The 17,443-nt window shown below is 42.7% G+C and overlaps 1 protein-coding gene across 1 annotated transcript in view; it reads right to left on the minus strand.

Annotated features, from left to right (window-relative positions):
• Positions 1-562: 562 nt before the first annotated feature.
• SHTN1 (shootin 1) overlaps positions 563-17,443 on the minus strand; it is a gene marked incomplete at both ends in the record, with an annotated part of 57,280 nt that continues 40,399 nt past the window's right edge. The window contains 6 exons of the mRNA XM_079535210.1: positions 563-773; positions 8,693-8,876; positions 9,099-9,219; positions 12,467-12,520; positions 12,721-12,830; positions 15,624-15,706. Coding sequence (XP_079391336.1) covers positions 563-773; positions 8,693-8,876; positions 9,099-9,219; positions 12,467-12,520; positions 12,721-12,830; positions 15,624-15,706 — 763 coding nt within the window. The remainder of the gene's footprint in view (positions 774-8,692; positions 8,877-9,098; positions 9,220-12,466; positions 12,521-12,720; positions 12,831-15,623; positions 15,707-17,443) is intronic.

Genomic DNA, 17,443 nt, shown 5'->3' on the forward strand with positions numbered 1-17,443 from the left:
CTTGCTGTCCGCTGGGGAAATTTGAACAGAAATGTTACGTTTTGTGCTTTCAGTGTCATCCAAATGGCCTACAAATGGAGGCAGATCTACAGATCTTTTTTTTTTAAAGTAGTCATCAAAATATTTTTAAAGCAACGTGTCTAAAAATTGTTTTGTTTTGTTCTTTATATTATCAAAATACCCCCATAGTAAAGCTGAGGTGAGTGCAGTCACCCGCTCTGTCCCAAAGTCAACAGGGACTCAAGGGGCTTCTGGACCTTTAACAGAGCAGCTTCTCAATAAAGGAATAATTGAAAAAGCCTTTTCAAATGCAGTTTAAAGAAAAGTAAGGTAACCGTCCATATCTAAGGAAATATCAATCATACCTGCAAAACTAAAAAGGGAAAGGGATTTTGAGTGATATGTAATTATTTAACACTAATGCACATAACAAAACTGCATACAAAAGACCATTTCAATCTGTATTACTGAAAACTGTTTGGAATGTTTGGACTGTAGCCCCCAGTACCACACCTAAGCAATCGACACGACTCCCAAAAGTTACAGCCTTTCAGAATGGGGATTAACAGTTAGAACTGTCTGTCTCTCTTATTTTCTCAACGTTACTTTCTTTATGCAGCGACTTGCTTTTTTCTTCCTTTGTTTTGTTCTGATTCAGTGTGTCTGCAGTCATCTGATCTCCACTGGTGGACACGGGATCTAACACTACAACAGATTCTGTCTCTTTTTCACTAGTAGAAGCTTTTCTTGAAAATTCCATATGACTCGGTGATCTAAAGGAACAAGGACAGAGATATGAATAAGATAACAACGCACGTATTTAAGAAAACCACAGAGCAACATGTATGTTATTGCCAGTATTTGTGACCAGGACAGGTCTACCATGCTGATAAACAGATTTGCAGATTACAGCTGTTACACAGAGATAGCAGTACACAACATGCACAGTCACACTACCCCTCCTGAATCGTTTGTTACATAAATGAAGTCAGATACTTCAGCACAAAAATGAACTTACAGAGCACAGAGTCTCACTTTCACGATAAACGTAAGAATTTGTTTTCTTTCTGATCACCTCTGAGCTGCATTTAGGATCCCCTTGTCCAACACAGCAGCTGGACCTAGAGAAAATGTTACCAGTTCCTGTCTTCTGTAGCCCAAAACGTGGCTGCTTCTCCACATCTGCATCCCAGGGCTTTCACTGTACTGCAATTGACTGCACACCAGAAGCTAAGGGCAACAAAGCCAGATTTTCTACTGTGGCTCAGCACCAACAGGCTGGGAGGAAGTGCAAGTGAGATCTGAAAATTCACCCAATGGGTTTGTTGAAATGCAGAGCAGTGTTAGACCTGTGTTCCCTGCTTTAGAAATGGAATTACGCCTGCAATGCTTGCAGTGCAGATTCTTGCAGACGAAAATCCCTCAGAGCAAGGAAAGGTCAGAGTCACCAGGATTACACACTGAGGCTGGCTTAAACACTAATGGCACTTGTGCACATTCAAAAGCTCTGTCCTATTGCTGAGAGCATGCAGGTAAATCCTTAGATTAGCTAGCGTGCACCAGAATAGAACAAGGCCAACAGGAGGACAGCATGACCCGAACTCGTGGCAGGTGGGGATATTTCCTATGCCATCCTCAGGCTGCCCCAAGAGCTGCCCTGCTCTGCAGGCAGACAGCTCATGTGCAAGGGCTCCTTCACCAGCCCTCCAGAGCAGCTGGCTCTGATTCCTGTGGGTACGTAACCAGACGTGCTCAGAGAGAGGTTCTTAGGGCTACACATCTACACCCAGCACATCTTCACACAGGGCCCTACAACACAGGGTGAACACAGTACGGATGACTACATCGCTATAACCACCAAAACGGACAGAAAACCTTAGCAGAGGAAGGCCCTGTGTGCACTGCATTCATTTACTAGTCTAGAGCCACGTTTTTTATATTCATGCTTACTCATAAGGAATGGTCTTCTGTACTGCAAAGGTAACACATTCTTTAAAGGAAAAAGTAGAACCTACTGGAGGCCAAAATCAGGAATTCATCTGGGGGATCCATCTGCTACGAACTGCCCTTTATTTTGATAGTCTTTGTCCTACAGAAAATGACAAAGAAGACAGAGGTCACCTGCTCCACAACCAGAGTGCTGGGCTGGCCATGGCTGGCTCCTGCCCGAGCAGCAGAGTCGGTGTGCAGGTTAAAGGCACAGAATCATAAAATCATAGAATCACAAGGTTGGAAATGACCTACAAGATCATCCAGTCCAACCGTCTCCTCATCACCATTGCCACCACCAGCACTAAACCATATCACACAGCACGTCATCCAGATGCCTCTTGAACACTGCCAGGGACCTTCAGGAGGTTGTAGAATGCAGGGAGGTCTCCCCTGAGCCTCCTCTTCTCCTGACTGAACCATCCCAGCTCCCTCAGCCGCTCCTCATAAGGTCTGTGCTCCAGACCCCTCACCAGTTTCGCTGCCCTTCTCTGGACACGCTCCAGGACCTCAACATCTTTCCTGTAGTGAGGAGCCCAAAACTGAACACATTACTCATAAAACACATAAGTGTTCCCACAGACTGCAGCTGTCACACTCACCATTTCAGAGAGCATTATCTCAGCTCTGGATGTACTGAATGAAATTCCACGTTGAAGCCTTAATTACAAGAGTTGTCTCTAACATCAGAACTTTGGTGTAAGTTAATTAATTCAGAAATTGGTGCTAATAGATGCAGTTTCAGACTCACTTGATTGCTATCGGAAGCTAGTGATATCATAAGCAAAATAATTTTTATTTTATGCAAAAGTTGCCAATCATTCCAGGAAATACACGGTAAAGTATTAAAGCAAATTAAAGTTTTTAAACCAGCGTAACCAGAAGAGGGTTATTTTTAAAAGTGCTACCTCTGAAAAGCTGATTGCCCAACACTATAAAAATGGTCAAAGCCATAAATGCCAAGTTCATTTCTATTTCACTTTGGAGGTAACTATCTTTCAAATCCCAACAGCTGGACTATTTAATACAATCTGGTGAATCAAAGTATAATTCTTCACTGGGCTCACAGTGGGGAGTCTGCATTAGTGTATGGCAGCATTCCAACAACTGATGCACGGCCAAACGCTCTGAAGTCTGTTTCATTTGTAACAAAAATGGATAAAACAGCAATCATATTTACCACCTTCAAAGGTCAGAAAAATGAAAGACGTCGATATAAAGTACTTTAATGGAGAAAACCAGTGATTAAACCAGAGTTTCAAGCATAAAAATAAGAATTACTATTCACACTGTGTTGTGCTAGCATCCCCTTCTTCAAATCCTTTACACTGCTGCAGCACCAGCCTGACAGTGCTGTTGTTAGAGCCGAGGTATTGTTGGAGATCATTAACCCTATTTATTAGGTGTTTGTAGCTCCTGTTCAATAGTTGTCAAGAGCAGAATGCAGGCACAATAAAATTTCAGTGCAAGAATGAACATAATTTTGGTGCCTTCTTTCAAAGAACAGTTTTTGCTATTACAAATAAAGCTTGGAGAAAGCAATTAGTACAGCTGTAGTTAGCCAGCTTTGGATGATGACAGATTTCAGCCAAGGTAGCTCTGCCTGGCCCTATGCAAAGCTCTTCCCTCCCTGAGATTGCTAATATCACTATCAGTATTCTTGCTGTTTGTCCAACTATGGCTGTAAGTCAGAAATGGAGCTCCTCGTTCTATTGTTCAGACATAATTGTTCATAGGTCTGCATACATTTTTACGACTCAATACATAACACCTGTTCATCACATCCTGATTCAAAGGACAAACGCTTTTTAGACAAATGGTATGGGATACAAAGTTCCATGCAGCTTTAAGAAGGACTGCTTGCAATAGGAGATCAAAAGCAATAGAAGGGTTATAACCAAGGGATCATCAGTGAAGCAGAGCTGCTGGGCCTTTTGTAAATCATTTACAGTAAGAATACAAAAGGACAAACTAAGTATCAGACAGTCAACTGAGACTTGGATTTTCTTTGTTTCCTCCAGTTCAGATTATAACCTTACTATGATTTAACCTTCCTTGATGCTCTGTTCATGAAATTATTGAAACATTTTTCTATCAGAAACCAGGATGTTATGTAAATATTGCAAAAAACTTTGGGAAGAAGTCTCATCCAATTTTCTGACAATATGTAAAAGCAAAAGGCTAAATGGACCATTCAACCAAATTAGCAGTCCTTGTCTCTCAGCAAGGTCCCTGCTCTGGAGCACTGAGACACCTGTAGCCCCTCTTCAAATAAAATTGCTCTTAAACTCCAAATCAAACTCAACCAGTGCTACTCCCTACTGCCCAAATGATGAGATTCAAAGCACTAAGCTAACCTGCCTTTTGCTCACCAACACTTCAATCCCCAATGAAGCTTAAAAATCGTGGCGCAGCTTCTCATGCCTGTAAATACCACCCATCTACCTCCCACCATTCCTGTTTTCCTTCAAGACCCCAACACTGAAGACAACCATCGCTCCTGCAGCAGAGCTCATGCGCTCCCAGGGTGACAAAAAACAGTGACAAAACTCATCTCTATCAGCCTTCAATTGGGTCGAGTTGCAGAGAGCAGCATCCCAGGCACTTCTCATTGCACTGCCCCCTCCATACTGCCGCCCTAGGGATCTGCCAGCTGAGACCTGGCTCACTTTTACCTTCCTCAAACCCTTCCCTGCTTACTAAATACTTCACAATTTTTAACACAGCGACAGTGGAACCAAAGGAACCCAACAATAGTAAGAAAGACACCAATTACAAGCCTGAACAAGGCTCCAGTGAAGCATCTGTCCAATGCAAGGGGATGCAGACAGTGACACAAGTCAATTAGTTTGCTGGCTCCTTCCTTTGCTGGTGTCTGGCCAACAGGTGCTCATGAAGAAAGCACCATTCTCCATTTCAGAAGTGCCTCTGCTGCACTCAGCCAAGCAGAAGTGGTCGATGCAGCAGTGAGCAGAATGCGACTGCAGACTGACTGCGACGCAGGATCAAGTCATGGCAAACGTTCCCATTTTAGGCACTGCTTCGAAAACGCTCAAAAAAGATCAGCAAATTAATTTCCATGAGGAGCCTTGAAGAGCTTCTGCCTGCAGCAAGTTAGAGCACAGAGCGTACAGTCTAAGAAAAACACGTGACGGTACCTTTGAAAACAGTTAAAACTACGGAGACCTCAAACTTTCAGAACATCCCATCATTTCCTTCATTTGTTGTTCAGACCAAATTGCCCATGCTCAAGCTGCCCTGGAAAACCTTTGTAGCTCTGCCTCGCTGTGGCTGAGCCGCTTCCTGCAGAGCTGGTGGATGATTCAGGGGTACTAAGATTACAGCCAGGAGAAGGAGGACAAATCCTTTAATTGTATAAAATCATGAGATTAAGACTAACCCTCTCTGCGGTTCCCTGTTAACAGAGGTCTGCGCTGCCCAGAAACAAAATGTTTACCAAATTCTGGGGGGAGGAACAGGAAAAAAAAAAAAAAAAACGGGGCAGAGCCAGGCACACCTTTCCCTTCTGTGTCCCTGCACCACAGGGAGTCACAAAACGCTCTGCAATCCCAAGAGGGCCACATTGTCACCCACTGTCTTCTAAGCAATTGTCACAGAATTACACCCATGCTGGGCTCAACATCTGGGAAATGATTTCCAGAGGAAGTTACCTGAATACCAAGATAAAGCCTCAGTCCCTCTCTAGGACACATTATTTGCATCTCCCCTCACCACCAGCTAAGCTAAACTTCACACATTCCAAACCATCTGCTTCAAGGCAGCACACCTCTGTTCTGGCAATTTCCTGCTCTGAAATTACCCCAACCCTTGTGGTTCATACCCTACATTTTCCTTCAGAATCAATCAAGTTATCATCAATCAGTTTGAATACCAGGAAATCTTGGAGTGAACCACGCTGACTTGCATTACAGCCTTTTTCCTCTATCCCTCTTTTGGCAACCAGTCAGCAGCCCACCCGATTCTGCTGGGGGTGATGCTTGGGAAACACTGAGCTGTAGCAATAACCACGTTATGCTTGGAGCCCTGCTTGAATCAAAGACTGCAATCTCACTGTCTCATCAGCATTTAGGCTGTCACTGAGTCGGTGCTGGTGTGGGAACCAGGACTTCACTCAATGAGCCAACTTCTGTCATTGCTGTTCACAGACATTTTCCACCACGCATCCTTCTTACTCCATGAGAACAGATGCACTTAAAGCGAACAAAGAAATATCTGTAAGTATTACCCTGCCTCTTTCAGACCACAAGTCTTAGTAAAGGGACAGCACAGCAAAGGAAAACAGTTCGCGTACGACCATCTGCAGGGTTTTTCTGCAAGAAGCTGCACATTAAAATCTAGCTGGAAAAAAAAAAAAAAGAGGTAAGTAGTGCAGTGGAAGAGACACCTGGGGATTATGAGACGTGCCATCCTCTGCCTGCTATAAAAGGTTCGCTGCTGCTGCAAACAGCTGAGGGAGGTCACACCTTTGTCAGATTTCAAGGAATCGCAAATGATGAGACAGCTGCACCGATTTACCTCAGGTATGAATGAGAAGGGCCACAATAAGTCTTTTGTGTGCCTTTGTCAGGAAGGGTTCCTGCTGAAAGCCGCACGCCGTTTGTTTAGTTAACGCAGACTGCTTTAGGAACAGCGGTGCAGCAGGGAGAAACTGCCTGTGCTTTGCACCCTGTCCTCACAACACCCTTTGGGGTTACGCACTGAACTAGCTCCTGTGTGGTCCCTGGGCGAGCCACCAAAGGCTGCATCGCATCCCTGACTTTGCTTCACCCTGCAGTGAACCCGGGGATCCGGTTCGTGCACTGAAACCACTGCAGGATGAGCGCCTGAGCACAGCAAAAGGGAACAACAGGGAGATTCCCTTCAGAAATGCACTGTGGTCCAAACTAAACTGCCAGTACAGATGTGCCCAGGGAAGCCTAGAACACTGCAATGCTGCCTGCTTACAGATCCAAGCTGTCAGATGTGTACGACAAATGAACCTCCTTCGGGTATCTGCTTCAAATGAGCCCAGTCTCACAGCAGCACTGCACTCCCTGCAGTCTGGGGGCTGCTTCTGCTCACTTTTGCTACAAGCAGCACCCGGGAGGCAAAGAAAAGTAACTGCACTTCAGCAGCACCTTGGCTGCTTCCACTCCTCCCTGCCAGCCCAGCAGAAGCGCTGGGGGGCCCCGGCACCTTCTCTCTCCCATTGGAAAACCATCCTCAGTGCTGAGCCTTTCCAGGTTTACACCGGTGGGCGCAAAGAAGCCCTGCAGCACTGAGGAATCTGGCCCATCACGTTTGTTTCAATGCTTTAAGCAGATAAATTAAAGTGAAATATGTCTTTTAGGATGTCACTGAATAGGCAAGCTGAGAAATAAATTGAGCTTCACGTATGCTTTTATAACACATAACAACTGTGACTGTCAACACAAGATCCTTTTCACTGTCAATTCACCACGCATTCTACAAGACCTTGGGGCCTGCAATTATTTCATTTCCTTTCTTGCAAATGCAATTTCCACTTAGTTTGGTGGAATAAAAGGTAGACAAAAGGTGGTGGGAGTTGCTGTGTTTTTTGATAAAGGTTATCTGCTCAAAACTGTGGAAATCCACCAACTACAAACACAGGATTTTTCGGGAACAACTTCACCTCTCTGTCAGGGTGAACCATTCCGTCAGTCCAAGAAAATGCAGCAGCATTATGCACATCCAATTACCTGCTGAACAAATCTTCGTCTTTCTGATTAAATTAAAATGAAGATCATCTTTCTTCTAAGAATACTTTAATGAAATAAAAGGGGAAAATACATGAGTGCAAAAAGGGGTCTGCTTTTAAAACTCAGTGTAAATTAAATAAAGCTGAAGGGCACCGAAACGAAAATGGGCTCTTCACCCGTTCAAAAATTAATGATAAAAGTAGCTGCAGGAGAGTGAAGTAAACATCAGATCACAAGAACAGATAGGAGGAGAATTTCCAAGTGCACAGTCCAGCATCACAAGGAGCGTGGTACTGCTACAAAGCCAATCCTCCAGCAGATCTGTCTGAAATAAATACTTCTGAAGCAGATTTGACTCCTTGATACCAAACTGACACCTTGGATCTTCAATCCACTGCGATAAAAGATCCCTCTCTGTCTGTGCAAATACAGTAACAACTGCTTTTTTTTTTTAATATTCCTCTGAAGAACCTTAATCTTGAGGGCGAGTCACAATTTGTATCAAAAAATGTTGAAGAGTAATAGCCTGCATTCATTTCATTCCAACAGGAACCACCCAGCACAACTGCATACAGACCAGTATGACTTCTATGATTCTATCTGAAAATACTGCTACATGGAAAATACAGAGCTCAAAATATCTTAAAAAGAGAGTTACCTATGTAACTAAATGTGCTTTTCAGGATATGGAAGAGCCCTCAACTTTGCTACTCCTCAAAAAATCTTCAGGTCTTTTTTTTGGTGGTAGAGAATTATTTATATTTTTTTAACCAAACAACAATCACAGATTCTGCAGGAAAAGAGCTTCACTGCAGGAAACTCAACTGTCACCACATGAACATGAATTATTTGAGGAGTCACCGGCAAACAGCTGTAGATACTACATTTATCCTGTTGAGCAACACTGAAGTGAAACCACTTTCGAAGTGCATCAGCTAAAGTGATCTGGTACTGAAAGCTATCCAGAAAACTGCATTACTTACTGTAACATAGCTTTGGAATCTGTGACACCTTTCAGCTGACTGGAAACAGGACCTGAATCGGGTACTTTGGAACTGAATTCTGTCTCCAAATCTTTCTTCTTCAATGCTGTTTGTACACCACTGGCTTCTGAACCTAACACAGGCAGAGATTTGGATTCTGACGTGGCCAAGATTCCAGTGGGATCTAAAACCCAAAGAAAGTTTAAAGCTTATGTTAGCCAAGTTGGCAGGTCTAGAGACAAAGCATAAGAATTCAAGTCACCTGCAGAAATCAAAGTGGAATTTTAAAGAGTAATTTTAAAGACATAATGGCTGAAACAGCAATGGTATGGAAGAGAAAGTAAATCTTCAAGAATGTCTCAAGGCAGGAGCAGGAAGAGGTGTATGGAGGAGTCAGGGCACTTACTGCCACTGTCCTGGTCAGTAGTCACTTTCCGACGTCGCAGAACTCGTTCCAGCTCTGTTTCACCACTGTCTGTTTCGAGGGACTTCAAGCTTCGGGAACTAGTGGATTTGTTCAGTGTTTCCTAAAGCAAGAAACAGGCATACAAAGCTCTCTGAGCGTACAACAAACCGCGCCACCCCTCCCACACATGCTATGTGGCAACCTTCTAAGCTTCTGGAAGACAAGTGCAGTTCTAGAGCAGTCAAAAAACTCCCCACAGTTGAACAGAGAGCATCTAAACCCTATCTATGGATTAACCATACCTGCCTACCTTTGAGGGCTGATATCAGGCTTAAGAAATGAGGCTGTGGATCTGCAATAAACAAACTCTGATGCTTGCAGAGAAACACCGTCTTCCTCCCTCTTAAAATTTAAAAGATTTTCAAACACTGCCCAGCACCTCTATTAGCAAGATGCCACAGAGCCACATTCCACTTACCCAGCACAGTGTGCATTCAGTGTGCTTGTATTGTACTCAGCTGTGCACACACCTGGAGAAGTCATTGTGCACTAGCTGCAACATGTTATTATATCACAGAATCTGATTGATGTGGCACAAAAGTGAGCATACTTGCACATACGTGATGGTTTTTCTGACACACAGGATCAGCTCTCAGGTTAAAATAGTGTTTTACACATGCAAAATAGAAATCCACTGCTGTGTTGTCACTGCTTTATGCCAGTGTTAGCATTTTGTTTCAGCTAAGCTGTGACAGCAGCATTTTGCTTCTGGGGAAGAGAAGGCTTTAACTGAAGCCTACAACTTCCCAAAGGTGCCTGCACAAATTTCAATAGGCACATGGAAAATACTGCTTGCCTTTCCCACCTGAGAGGTCAGTAACTTGAACAGCATCCACTTGAATGTAAACTTTCTCCAAAACATTTATCATATAACTGAAAATGTGGCATCCATATGCTGTCTCATTCTCCCTCCAAGTCTTGCCATCCTTGGGAATCTCTAGGATATCTGTTTACCCAGTCTTCCAAAACATGTCAGACTCCTATACATTCTTCCAGAGCATAAATAAAATATTCTTAACAACTTCAGTTGACAAACGTAAGATGAGTGGGAATAGGCAACGACAAAAGGAAGTGTCACCATAAGCTACAAAAGCTGAGCAGCTTTCAGGCTTCCAGCACAATAACTAAATCCTCACCTCCACCACGTCCTGCTCCCAAAATACTTTCTTTGACGCCTATTTGAAATTTACCTGAGAAAATACATGATTTCTGAGCGCTGTGCTGCAGATCTGTATTATCACACATGCACAAAAGCAACCTGAGCAACTGAGTTGCTCAAACTCTGTGCTTTACGGAACATAAATGCTTTGTTTGTAACAATTATATGGAGGTCTACATGAAATGCATAATTAGCATAGTAACAACAAACGTTTACTCCATCACATCCCACCCCCATGTTTGTTGTCTGACTGTGCATAATGACTGGTCTCAAGAGCAGACTGGAATTGGGTTTTATTTAGCATGTCTTACACTGCAAATATCCTTAAGAACCAAAAACAAGTCAGACACTGTAACTATAGATCTCCTTCTGCTTCCTCCAAAGTACATAATCAAGTCTCCCTCGATGTCAGTGATACAGCATCAAAGAAATGAAACAGCTATTAGAAAATGAAAGGGCCTTCAGCAGGGTCATTGAGTCTGCACAAGTGCAAACAGCACACCACAGCAAACAATGCACATACGTATGGAGTTCCATTTAAAGCAACCTACATGTTGCGTTTTATTCCTTTTCTCTTTACCTCCATATTTAATTATGTGCCCCTCTAATTACAGCTTGGCATTAAGGTCTGGTGGCTCTCCAGATTATTTCTTCCTTTCTCCTACTCACAGAATCACCTGGCCTGGGTTGGAAGGGACCTCAAGGATCATGAATCTCCAACCCCCCTGCCACATGCAGGGCCACCAACCTGGCCACCAACCAAAGCTACACCCAACCTGGCCTTGAACACCTCCAGGGATGGACGGGGCATCCACAGCCTCTCTGGGCAGCTGTTCCAGCACCTCACCACTCTCACAGTAAAGAATTTCCCCCTGACATCCAACCTAAATCTTCTCTCCTTCAACTCAAACTCATTTCCCCTTGTCCTGCTGTTATCAACCCTTTCAAAGAGTTGATTCCCCTCCTGTCTGTAGGCTCCTTTTAGGTACTGAAGGCTGCAATGAGGTCACCCCCCAGCCTTCTTTTCTCCAGGCTGAATAAGCCCAGCTCCCTCGGCCTGTCTCCGTAGGGGAGGTGCTGCAGCCCCCTGATCATCTTCGTGGCCCTCCTCTGGACCCTCCAACAGCTGTCTCATTTAATGTGATGGGAAAAGACTCAGTTTAATGTGTTATGATTTTAAGTCAATATTAGCTCTCTGCATTGCAGTGGCTATTCTCTTTGCTGTACTGTCTTGCATCACCCAACACAATATTGAAGTTATTATCTAGGTGCAATTATGGCTGATCAGAAAGTCTTATCTACTGTGGATGTGTTCTGCTTGGACATAGGTAGGATTTTACCATTTTCTACCTTACAAAGGCAAAATTTCACCTGATATGCCAAAGTTCAACTTTAAAAGTTCTGGGATCACAAAAATCAGGGAGAAAGAACTACGGCTGCTCTTGAGTGTTTGATACAATTTTAGCACTTGTGCAAAACAAGCAATGCAATGTATGAATTAAGGACAAAACAAAAGCAAGCTTACGCCCGTTACTTTTAGGAGGACCAAATACAAGCCTAATGTCTTTGTTTATAAATATAAATATAAAAAGACTGGAGAGCTCTCGCTCTATTTAGGCTATGTCTATGCTATCAAGCAATTTCATGCCTTGGGAGACAGCAGTTGATGATAAGAGACCTCCATCCATCCATCACAGAATCAGAGAATGGCCAGAGCTGGAAGGGACCTGGAGGATCACAAATCTCCAGGCAGGACCACCAACCTCCCCATTTAATACTAGACCATCTAGATGTGCAGTTCAGGGGCTTTAGTTTCCCTACCAAAGCATCCCCACTGTGACTATCTGAAAAGTCTCCAAAGATCCTATGGCAGATGCAGAACATAAGAACCCCTCTAGTGGCAGGAAGGTACAAACCTGGAGCACAGTTAACAGGTTAGCTTTCTCCAAAGTAAGTTCTCTCAACAACCACTCTTTCAGTAGCACTGAAGTCAACAGTGGGGATGACTGAGGGATTAACTAGAATACTGCTCTGCTGCTTCAAACCAAAATATTCATACAGAACTTTCAATTACAAGCTTTTATGCACAGAAGGTCACGTCAGCTCCACGAGAAGAAAACAATGAAATATGAATAGCAGATGATCTCACCAGGATCCCTTTTAATTCCTTCATTGCACTTTCAGAGGGCTTTGGTGTTTCTGGCTGTAAATAAACACAACACACATGTTAAAAAAACATATGCTTACTAAACTGGCCCAGATGGAATGGGCTATGACAAACTCAAAGCAAAGCAAAAGAGGAATGCAAGGCAAACGTATTCTTTTGAATCTTCCATAGAAATTTGGTTTTTGTATAAATTACTATGCTCAGATAATACTGCTGCTTTGCTATTTATTCCAAACCTTTGTTTTAGGTCTGCTTGACTGGTTGACTGGTCTGAGATGAACTCCCTTCTTAATTCTGTCCATCATCTCTTCAACAGCTTGTCTCTTCAGATCTGTAACTTCTTCACCTGTTCCAAAATCAAAGAGGATACCACATTCTAAATACGAACTACAGAGGAATAGCAGAAAGAAAACATGTTAAACAGTCTCCTAAACAGCTTGTTTGCCACATCCAGCCCAAACTCAAATATCACGAAAGAAAAAGGCTGATTTTCAAGAGATTCTCTATCATGGCTGCAAGACATTCAGGAGAAACTGGAAGCTATGTGATGAACCTCAGCACAGTACCTGTCAACTTTCCAGAGTTCTGGATACTCCAACAAAAGACAAAAAGGGAAAAAAGACCACTTAAAAGAAACACACGCAGAAATATGGTTGATGCTATTCAAAGCTGCAACGCTGTACCTTACATAATAAGAATTTTAAATAGACTTTTGATCTCTTGCTTGTCAGGGTACTATTGATGATTCATAGAAATGCAGTTTCTGTATTGTAAGCCAATTTAATGTCAGGCTTTAATTTCACAAATAGGCTGTTTCAAATCTAAAGGCTTAATTGGTGGTATGGGATCGAAACCACTCATCCTAAGTCCTTAACGAGGGTCAAAACAAGCCTTGGGTTGGATATAACAACTCTATCAAGAAAGAACTTTTCCCCCTTTTTATTTTTATCTTAAGAACAATTCAACCATTAAGAGAAGCAGCAGCTCACGTGATTGAAGAAAGGTCAGAACTGTTAAAGTTTCCTAGTAAATAATGAAGTAGGATTTGAGAACTCGTTGTAAAGTGTTTCCTGCAATCACTGTTTCTAACTCTCAACAAAAAGATACAATCAAAACATCTGGGATGCTTCACAGAATCACAGAACTGTAGGGGTTGGAAGGGACCTCCAGAGATCATCGAGTCCAACCCCCTGCCAAAGCAGGTTCCCTCCAGCAGGTCGCACAGGTAGGCATCCAGGCAGGTCTTGAACATCTCCAGAGAAGGAGACTCCACCACCTCCCTGGGCAGCCTGTTCCAGTGCTCCGTCACCTCACTGTAAAGAAGTTCTTGCGCATGTTTGTGCGGAACTTCCTATGCTGCAGTTTCCAGCCGTTTCCCCTTGTCCTGTCTCCACTCACCACTGAAAACAGTCTGGCCTCGCCATTCTGCCCCCCACACCTTAGATATTTATAGACCTGGATCGGGTCCCCTCTCAGTCTTCTCTTCTCAAGGCTGAACAGACCCAGTTCACTCAGCCTTTCAGCTTCAAGGTAAGTAAACTTGATAAACGAAGGGAATGTAATTTAACTGCTACTGAAAGGTACGACTGACTCTCCATCAGAGATCTCAGCACAAGGTCATGTCTCACCATTTTACCCACACCAGCAATCTTTTTCTCAGACCGATCACCAGTTCCCAAAGATTCCCCCAGTCCAAGTTCACTCCTCAGTTCCTCCCTTAAAAAACAGGGGTGATAATGCTTCCTTTCCTCTTTCTCTTGTTGGTGCCATCCAGTAATCCAGCCATGCTTGCAATACTGCAACCATCAGCTAGCAGTAATTCTTCTGTAACAGTTTTACCCTATATCCATCATTTCATCCTGGTTCCCTTCTCTAGCCCCCTTCTTTGTTTAAGTGGCACCAAATAAGCTAAGCAATTTGCTACAAACTTCTACTGTTTTATGAGAGAGAAATAATGAGGCAAATCTGTCTTTTTTTTTAACTGGCAACACTTGTCTGACTAGCTCTGCCACTTAAGGCACTCATGATCATCTATGAATATGTACTTAACTCCCATTCTCAACCTACTAAGTTTCCAGCTTCCATTAAACAACAATAAAATGGAATTTCAGCTGTTATTTTGCATTCAGAGCCACCATAGCACATGACTGTTTTGTTTTAGTTTTTTAGTATTATTAAAGGATTAGCAGTATAGTCAACTTCGAGAGGTAATTTCATAAGATATGGATCAAGGGATAAAATCTGCAGCATTTAAACTAGCTCCACGGAAAGGCTCTGGACAGAAGAAGTCACAAAATCGATGCCATTCTAAGCAGGAAGCTTCCCTCTGTTATCCAATGTATCACCTGCACTCTGTTTCATGACTGCTGGCTTGTCCTGCTTCTTCCAGAAGCCTGTGGATGGGTACAGCACTGGCCATGTAACGTGTCTGCTACACACTGGTTGTGTCTCTCAATGCTGCTGTAGTGTAACTGCTGCAGACAGTACCAAACTGCTACGGTGCAACCCAGCGAGCTGCACGGAGCCTAAATGGAACCCAGACATTCTCCCCATCCATTTCACCCAGCACATCTCCATACCCAGCTGAGTGCTCACCTCGCTAGGTCCTTCCTGCAAGTCTGAGATAAACCTGAACACCCATCTCCTCACAGGAGAAAAACAAAAATGAAAGATGAATTTCTCTGTCACATCAGCGAGTGAAATCACTGCACAGATGTCTCTAATAACCACGACACCCAGAAGTAGAAGATAAGATCTTCCTTGTGGCTACAGCAAGTCTTCTCTAAGCTTTATGACTGCTCATACTAAAATCCCTTTGGAAGAAATATACTGGATGTTGATCACAAGCTCAGTTGAAGGGGGATAACTAAAGAGGGCTATGCAAATTTGCTTGGAATCTTGATAGGGTTTACATGTGCAAAGCAACAATGCCAAAGATACCATCTGTCATCTCAGAGCTCATACAACTGGGCTGCAATCACATTTCTGGACTGCAAGGTAGATGAATATGCTGAGACACGGACAGCAATCGTTAATGCTGACAAGTGCAAGCATTTGCATAACAATTGGCACACACAGTTCATTTTCACTAGCTTTGTCTAGTGAACAATGTACATGACTTGTGAAAGATGAGCCATACCTGACTCCTGCTGAGGTGGTTTCTCCTTCTTGCTCACATTGGTGTTGGAGTGAGACCTCTTGCGAATCATTGACATGAGAGACCTTTGAGGAAAACAGAACTGCAGACTATCACTCTGTCCTCTACTGCACCAATGAACTCTGAACATGCCACACCAACAGCTTGCTTACACCTGATTATACAGCTACTTACAACAGACTCATTTAGCAGTTCTTGAATGCAGATGTATGTTCTGAATTACCCCCCACAACGCCTCCCATCAAAATGCACCAGAGAAATTTATTTCTTTTTAACAGACATTAGGCACAAATCAAAACACTTCAGATTTGAATATTAAAGGACAGTGTCTCATTGTGACAAATGACAAATTGAAGCTGTTCCAGCTCTTAAAAAAAAAAAAAAAAAAAAAAAAGGAAGAGCTGTAGATATCAAAGTGAAGTATTATTCTCCAGAGGACACTTAAATATGGTGATCAGTATCTTCTCACCAATTCCAAGTTTGCAATCTTCTTACAGTGTTAAATAATTATCCCTTCACTACAGTCAAAACGTAAAAATCCAGGCAAGGAAATGATTCATTTAAAGCCCAAGCACATGCTCCCAGTCGCATCTAGCATGTCAGGGGGGCTCATCATTCCCCACTGCTCCTTAAGAAGCTGGGAGACCTCCCTGAGACAAAGTGCCAAAGCTCCACTCCAGAATAAAAGGAACACCCAGCACCCAGGTTCTGAAATAGCTTATGCTCACATACACTTTACAATACTTGAAAGAAATGCTCTGCTTTAGCTACCACAAGGCTTAAAGCAGACAGTGCTATCTATCCCAATTAGTAAAGGACTCAAAGAAAAGAAAAAGAATCACTCAAAAGTTAATTTGCACTACATGTTTATGAGAAAGAAGCAGGCAAACCAAAGGAATTAATGAAGATAAAAGGAGTAAAATACCTAACACAACTGATCAGAAAACGTATAGATTTTTAAAAATAGAGCAAGTTGAACAAAGGTCTGAATTTTCCCCACTAATCATTTGTCTTAACATACTGAATCCAGTAGTTACCAAGACATTTGTACGTACTTCCCATTACAGAGGTTAGAAAGTGTTATCCAAGTTCATTTAAAAATAAAACAATTTAAATGGAGGAAAAGAACATCAAAAACAAGTGCTTCTGCAAGGCAAGGAGAGCTCTCAGACTTCCAAGACTTCTTGAAAGTGGTATTTCTAAACCAAATGGAGACTGTTATGGAAGAAAACAGGGTGCCAATATCTATCCCCCTACTTCAACAGTGCACTGCAGTACGTGTTTTATTTCAAGCAAAGATTGAGCCAACATGAACATTAGCTGTGTTCCTAAAATTAAATAAAACACTCTAGGACTCCAGTTATTTGTGGGCAGTGCCCAAAACATGGTATTGGTCCACTTCTTTTATGGTTCTTTGAAAAATTCAATCTGAATTTTATCTGACAGGAAGGGACAACAGTTATAACCCAAGATATCTTCTGGTTCAAAGGGGTATTCCTAGCAGCAGATTCAGACAAGCATTTCACAAGTATATAATTACAGCTATCAGGTAAATAACAGAAAAATCTCCTAAATTTAGAGGAGATAGGTGTCTCTCCTCCTCCAAAGCCACAGTTCAGACTGTGGCTTGGAAAGACAAACACTGTTCACAACTGGTCAGGGTGCAAGACTGTTAGCAGAGAGAGTGTCCAGCTGGCAAAGTGGAAAGAATAAACCTAAGGCAGACAGAAAGAATCTTTCTTATTCAAAGACACTTTTCCTATTCAAATACAAACTCGTGACATATTCTGCATTCTGACTTA

The sequence above is a fragment of the Tetrao urogallus genome (genome assembly GCF_951394365.1).
Source record: "Tetrao urogallus genome assembly, chromosome: 5".
Classification (NCBI taxonomy): Eukaryota; Metazoa; Chordata; class Aves; order Galliformes; family Phasianidae; genus Tetrao; species Tetrao urogallus.